The sequence below is a fragment of the Ornithodoros turicata genome, chromosome 1, assembly GCF_037126465.1.
Source record: "Ornithodoros turicata isolate Travis chromosome 1, ASM3712646v1, whole genome shotgun sequence".
Lineage (NCBI taxonomy): Eukaryota > Metazoa > Arthropoda > Arachnida > Ixodida > Argasidae > Ornithodoros > Ornithodoros turicata.
Genome location: NC_088201.1, coordinates 77,919,890 through 77,927,739, shown reverse-complemented (window position 1 = coordinate 77,927,739; position 7,850 = coordinate 77,919,890). Strand labels below are relative to the sequence as shown.

At 44.1% G+C, this 7,850-nt stretch overlaps 1 protein-coding gene across 1 annotated transcript in view; it reads left to right on the top strand.

The window, feature by feature from the left end:
- Positions 1-245: 245 nt before the first annotated feature.
- LOC135378424 (procathepsin L-like) overlaps positions 246-7,850 on the top strand; it is a 32,403-nt gene continuing 24,798 nt past the window's right edge. The window contains exon 1 of the mRNA XM_064611452.1: positions 246-559. Within this exon, the coding sequence (XP_064467522.1) occupies positions 296-559 (264 nt within the window). The 5' untranslated portion in view covers positions 246-295. The remainder of the gene's footprint in view (positions 560-7,850) is intronic.

Sequence of the window (7,850 nt, the reverse complement as noted above, 5' to 3'; positions counted from 1 at the left end):
ACGTCTGGGGCAGCACAAAAAGCGCACTGCCTGAAAACACTTCTCGGAAATATTTTCCTCATGATTTCCCTTAGGAAAGCAAAGACGTCAGTATGAAATGTGCATACAGTAGGAGCGCTTTATTTGCAACTTGGTTATTTTCTTCGTTTAAACTAGTTTTTATCAAGCCATCAATCTTACGGAAGGTAGTTACACGTGAGCGCCTTTTTACGCTAACTCTGCAAATATTCAATACCGGACACATATTTAAGCTCACAAGAATGCGGCACATCATCACACACTGATCCCTGACGCAATGTTTCTGCTCAAGGCTCTGTTCGCGCTTACGGTTGCTTGTGTGCTTGCGGTGCATGGTATTCCCACCACCACCACTGGTGGTGACGTTGCTTATGAATGGGAGCACTTTAAGGCCGTGTACGGAAAGCACTATGAACCAGAAGAGGATGCACAGAGGAAGGCTTTGTGGGAAGCAAACGTAGAAGTTATTCGGCAGCACAATGAAGAGTATGCTATGGGGCTTCACACTTACACCCTGGGCATCAACCGCTTCTCGGACCTTGTGAGTATAAGGACTTTACATTATAACGTCCCCGCAGGGGGCACCGGCTTAGGCTGGTGTTTGGTGAGTGGCGCCACCACGGACCCCAGCGCCCAGTCCTAAGGTGTTATCCGTACCGTGCCGAGGGGATGAAAGGCGAAGGGTAGAAGCCTTGAACGGTGGCGGTCGGGGTCTTGGTCAAACCCCGGCCGATGGGTTTTCCTTAAAACTCCGGGACCTTCCCACATGTATGAATGTGAAGTGTGGGTGACCAATGGGAACATTCATTTCCTTAACCTCTTATGGTAAAATATTCTTCTCCTTCCTTGATCGCGGGCGGAAAGCGTCCGCGGACCGAAGTTTTCAAACAGGTGTCCGACACCTTCCAAGCTAAATACATAGTTGTCAGTAGTGTGAGCACTGATACTGAGAAAAGCACTCCACTAGGTAGAATGTCGCCATTCTTCATTGAGAAGGCGGTGGCATCCCTGTCAAAGAATGTGACCGAAATCAAGCGCCTTAGATCGGGTGACTTACTTCTGAAATGCACCTCGGAAGCCGACTGTGAGCGCATACTGAATACACAACAAATGCTGGGAATCAACATAACATCAACCTTGCATAGAACTCTTAATACTTGCCGTGGTGTGGTGTCACTAGTAGAACTCATCGATGTCCCTTCAGAAGAGATTCTGGAAAATCTAAAAAACCAGAAGGTGATTGATGTAAAGAAAATAAAAATCAGGAAAAACAATGAATATATAACGACACGCAACACGATTCTCACGTTCGACTGCCCGACTCTACCAGAAAGACTGAAGGTAGGATATCTGACTGCAGAAGTGCGGCCATATATTCCTAACCCACTTAGATGTTTTAAATGTAACCGCTTTGGCCATCCTTCCGATGCGTGCAGAGGGTCTGCATGCTGTGCTCGCTGCAGCAAACAGGACCACAACTCCAAAGAGTGCGGAGGGCCTGATCACTGCGTTAACTGCTCAGGTGACCACCCTTCATACTCTAGGTCTTGCCCAAAGTGGAAGTTTGAGAAAGAGGTTATGCACATCAAAGTTACACAGAAACTAAGCTATCCAGAAGCCAGGAAGAAGGCATCTCCCTTCCTGTTCCAGAAATCCTTTTCATCTGTCGTTAAAGAGAAAGCTAGGATGATTTCGTGCGCAACACAGACAGAAAATTCAACACAAAGTGAAGAAACACATACACCTCTTTCTCAAACACCACCTCCCGTAACAGTAACAAAAGTTTCGCAAGCCTCTTCCGTGGCGTCATTTTCACAGACGCCACCTTCATCATCGCAAACCGTGGAGGCAAGCTCCATGGAATGCGATGATGACACGAGCTCACAAGGCTCATTCACGAGCGTGAGCTCACAATCCAAAAGGAAGCCTAAGGGAGATGTTTCACGAAGTGGCTCACTTCCTGATATATCTCCAAAAGAACTAGCGGCTGCTCGGAAGAAAACTCCGAGACAGCCAATAATGGCCCCAAAGAAAAAATAATGAAGCTTCCCTCAAACAGTACACTCTTCTTCATAGTGCAGACATGTCTTGTACACACCTCCCTCATTTTCTCTATTATGGCGATCCTTCAGTGGAATTGTCGAGGGCTCCTCTCCAATTTTGACGATGTCAATGACCTTTCGGACAGGTATGATGCACTCTGTTTTGCATTACAAGAGACCTATCTGAATCCACAACACACACATACATTCAGGCGATGGGACCTGTTCCGAAAAGATCGAGCTGGTGCAATACGTGCATCTGGTGGTGTCGCTATCCTCACATCAAAGACCATCCCTACAAAACACCTTCCACTGAAAACAACACTTGAGGCAGTTGCTGTTCAGATATGTCTTCACAGGGTCCTAACCATATGTTCCTTATATCTACCGCCGTCAGGCCTGGTAGAACAAAAACAACTCGAAAGTCTTTTAGACGAGCTCCCACCACCCTTTCTTTTATTGGGAGATTTCAATGCCCATAACTACTTGTGGGGCAGCACAAGGGCGGATTGTCGTGGCAAAATGTTAGAACGGCTATTACTCTCAAGGCCGGTGTGTCTACTCAATACTGGTACACCAACATACGTGAACGCTGCCACACAGACGTTCTCTGCAATAGATCTCTCTCTGTGTAGCCCATCCGTTTTCCAAATGCTGGACTGGGCAGTAGATGAAAATCCTCGTGGAAGTGACCACTTCCCAGTTACCTTAAAATTACACCTGTCTTCAAATACCCTTGCAACACGTCCACCTCGTTGGAAATTATCAGAGGCAGATTGGGGCATGTTTCAGAGAGAAGCCGATATTTCACTGTCTTCTACTAAAGGTATGGATGTTGAACAAATGAGCAAAAAAATTACAGACACGATCATTAGAGCAGCCACTAATTCTATTCCGCAAACATCCGGACGTCTCCCCAAGTGCCCAAAGCCTTGGTGGACGAATGATTGCGAGGCAGCTCGTAAAGAACAAAACCGTGCATGGGGTACCTTTCGAAGATACCCTACAACAACAAATTTAATTCTATTTAAAAAGGCCAGGGCTAAAGCAAGGCGGATACGAAGAGAAGCTAAACGTGAATCGTGGAGAAATTTTGTGTCATCACTAAGTACGAAGACTCCCTCAAAAATAGTATGGGACAGACTCAGGAAAATTAAGGGTGAATATGCCAGCTTTACTGTCCCATTGTTACAAGTAAATGGCACAACGTGTCAGAACATGAATGAACAGGCCAATGCTCTTGGTGAGCATTTTCAGGGGGTTTCGAGCTCCTTGCATTATAGTAGTGACTTCTTAATAATAAAAAAACAGAAGGAGAAACATAATTTTCCTAGTGGAGCTTACGAGAAGTATTCCTACAATAAGCCTTTTACAATGATAGAATTGGTAAGGGCAATGTCATCATCAAAAATCACAGCGCCTGGACCAGATCGAATAACCTACTCCATGCTACAGCATTTGTCAAACACTTCTCTGGAAAGTCTTCTTGATTTCTTGAATACTATATGGCAAAGAGGACATATCCCTTCTCGCTGGAAGGTTGCAACTGTTATCCCGCTTTTAAAACCAGGAAAAGATGCGTCAGATCCATCAAGCTATAGGCCTGTAGCACTCACAAGTTGTCTTGGGAAGACTTTTGAGCGAATGGTAAATAACCGTCTCATACACTATCTTGAGGAAAATGAGTGCATTGACCAATATCAGTGCGGATTTCGGACGGGGTGTTCCACTACGGATCACCTTGTTCGTTTAGAAACTTTTATACGTGAAGCCTTTGTACGAAAACAACATTGTGTGTCTGTCTTTTTCGACCTTGAAAAGGCCTATGATACCGCATGGCGATATGGAATCTTGCTTGATTTGCATTCATGTGGAATACGTGGTCGTCTGTTCCACTGCATCGCCGACTTCCTACAGGGAAGATCGTTCAGGGTCCAACTCGGCACAATCCTTTCGCGTCCTTTTGTACAGGAGAATGGTGTTCCTCAAGGATCTGTTTTGAGCGTTACTCTATTTATTCTTAAAATGAACTCTATCGCTAAGGTTATACCCACCTCAGTCAAGTACTCGCTCTATGTTGATGATGTCCAAATATCTTATTCTTCCTGCAACCTAGCCATGTGCGAAAGACAGCTGCAGCTCACAATTAACAGACTAACTAAATGGTCCAGTGAAAATGGCTTTAAATTCTCCCCAGACAAGACCATATGTGTACCATTTTCAAGAGTTAGAGGAATGTCTCCCGAGCCATCACTTAAAATGAACAGCAGTGATCTTGTTATAGGGACAGAATGTAAATTTCTAGGTCTTGTCTTTGACAAAAAGCTTACTTTTCTTCCCCACATCAAAATCTTGAAGGCTAAATGCGTGAAGTCATTGAACCTTTTAAAAGTCCTGTCTCACAGGTCCTGGGGGGCAGACAGAGAAACATTGTACAGGGTCTACATGTCTACAGTTCGGTCCAGGCTGGACTACGGATGTGCAGTTTATGGATCGGCACGCCAGTCTGTCCTAAAGTGCTTAGATCCCATACATCATCAGGGCTTGCGACTGGTCCTCGGAGCATTCCGAACGTCACCCGTTCAAAGCCTATACGTCGAATGCAAGGAGTGGTCTTTAGGAAGTCGACGATCTTATCTTAGTGTCATGTACGCACTAAAGATTCGTACTTATCCACAACATGCGGCGCTCTCATGCGCTACAAGGACGCCTTTTGAACAACTGTTCTTAAACAAGTCTTCAGTCGTCCCTCCTTTTAGCATGCGAGTTTTACGAGAACTTGAATTTTATGATTTTACCCACTACAACACCCAGCTTTTGCAATTTGGTGGGAGCCTGCCTCCATGGCAACCACCACCACATTCCAACTCGTCACTGACCAAGTACAGAAAAAGCGATACTTCCACGACTGTGCTGCAGCAGGAGTTCGAAAGTTTAAGGGAAAGCTTTGGAAAGCACGTGGCGTTTTACACGGACGGATCGAAGACTAATGCTGGTGTATCTTGTGCCATGGTAACTGGGACAGTCACAGTAACTCATCGTTTACACAAAATCATGTCGATATTCAGTGCAGAGGTTTATGCGATCATCATAACACTCAACTATATTTTACAACATTGCATTGCGTCATCAGTCATCTATACAGATTCCCTCAGCTCTTTACAGGCAATATGTTCAGTGCAAAAATCAAAAAATTTTCTTGTGCAGCAAGCACGATGTCTAGCTAATAAAATAGCTAACAGGGGCTATCGTTTAACCCTTTGCTGGGTGCCAAGCCACGTGGGCATACAGGGTAATGAAAATGCGGATCGTGCAGCTGCAGCTGCACTTTCAGCTGACATAACAGTCTTTGATGTTCCTTTTCAAGACCTCAGGTTAGTTTTGATGAATGCTGTCAACATGAAATGGCAGCAATTTTGGAGCACACAAGAGCAGAATAAGCTGCACTTGGTGAAGCCTCAAATAGGAAATCGCTCACAAAGTCTTGAAAACAGGTTACACGATGTCTTAAGGTGCAGGTTAAGGATTGGACACACATACATGACTCACGGGTTTTTGCTACGTGGAGAGGAGCCACCTGAGTGCGTGAGCTGTAGAGAGCCCCTTTCTGTCCAACACATTCTAATTACATGCCCGTTACATGAAAGTTATCGTCAGCATCATTTCACTGAATTTTATCGTTACTCTTTACCTCTTCATCCAGCTCTTTTGCTGGGTGATGAGGCTATTGTTCCTTTTACTGCAGTACATAAATTTTTAAAGGATATCGGATATCTTAACAAACTGTGAATTTTACAGTGAGCTCTTTTCTTAACCCTTTCATGTTTTTTTTAAGCCACCACTAACCAAGTGTTTTAACATGAGCATCAAGTTTTTAACTAGGTTCATCACATTACCTTGTTGTTTGGCGCATTATAGCCCTAGCAGCTTTTGCGCCAAAAAAACCCAAATCATCATCATCATCATCATCACATTATAACGTGTATCGGATACAATCTACAGCTGAAAGCATTTGATAGCGAGGCTGTTTATTTGTAGGAGAAGCCCTTAGAACAGGGCTTCTGGAATTTGGGATTGACCGAACACCGCACGCCACAAAACAACCAAACTTGTTTGTTTTTTAATTCGTTCTTGCGCGTTCAATAAAGTAATAACACCCTCGCGAGGTTCAGGTTGCCAATGTGAGAACGCTTTAAACCCAGCGTCCATTGCGTTTTACCCTGTCAAAACATAACTTCACCGCATAGCACCACTCGGAGCCAACTGTCATTTAGAATAATATCGCTCTGTTTCTTGGTTCGTTGAAGACATGACGGATCCGCCTATTTTTGACCATTGCATAACGTGTCCAAGAAAGTCGCGTCTATCATATTTTCAACAAATCAGGAGGGAGAACGATGATATCACTCTCAATTACAGTTGGCTCTGCTCGGTGTTATGTGGTAATGTTCTATTTTGACTGTGTAGGGTGATCTGCTGAGATGATGGTAAAAACAAAGAAAGAAGAAACCTAGCTAATTATATTTAATTTTATTAACGCTGTCATCTCTACTGCTAACCCATCCTGCCGTGCCTAACCACCGGGTGGACAAAGCATGCATATAGACGCATCAAGTATGCACGACAACTGATGCACTAGAACGCCACGAAAACAGCACGACGTTATCACGATGGTGATGCATGAATGTGAGAGCCGGTACAGAAACAAGCACCTCGAAAGTGTCGTGGCAAGATACGAGGGTCATTCCAGGCCAAATCACCCAAAGGTCGTGCTCAACCCCCCTCAGTTTTGCTTCCAAAAATTATCATGGACTCCTTATTGCAAGTAAAGACATTTTCCCGAGTTTTACCGGACAATGTTGAACTGTTGTCGATTTAGGCGGGGTCAAAGTTCGTCAGAATCATGAACACCAAGCTACGAAAAAGTTACCTACTGACCAGGGTTTTGAGTCTAGGTGGACTTTACTGACATAGAATGAAAGAACGTGGCCCTAACATTCTGCTAATATCAAGTTCTTCCCTCGTGTTTCATTTTCGGCCAGCGAAACAGGGCTGCTTTTTGGCGCTATTTCTTACAACTTTGCGCATTGCTAAGGGCACTTTTCGCACAAGCTGGAAAGGACAAATAGATTCAGCATGTTCTGTACATTCCATACTTCAAAATCACATGTTTTGAAGGCCGACCACACAATACTTTTTGCCCCATTTAATCCCAAATGCCGTACTTTTGGTAAAGTTGGCCGTTTTCAACGCCGTTTTTGAAAATGAAGCGGTCGGCGGAGAACAATCCAAATAGACGGAGATGACCGATCAATATCTCTACTAAATCATATAAAAAATGTAGAAGGTACTTTTTGATAAGGGCGACAAAATATTTTTTATGTCCCACATGGTTAGGCGAGGGCCGCACGAGACGGCTCCCTGTGCGGTGAGGCGCGAGAACAGACCGCGTGCCTAGGTTTCACAAGCCGCGTCGTGCGGCAGGATATGAGCATTTCCTCGTTTTTGCCAGCCCTTTTGTTAATCAATTAAATTAATTGATTGATTAATAATAATTGATAAATTGTTAATGTAATCAAATGTGTAGTTTTTACTGTTATCAGTGCATTGGTAAGTATTGTTAGTAGGTGTTTCTCAGAGTCTTTCATTCGCGGCGTTTTAAAGTGGTAGTCATGAGAAACGACAGCGATGCTTTCACACTCACAAGGACATTATGAGCAAATTATACTATCCCTTCAAATGCACGTTTCTTATGATTAATAGCAACGCAGATCACGTTGTGAGCGGATA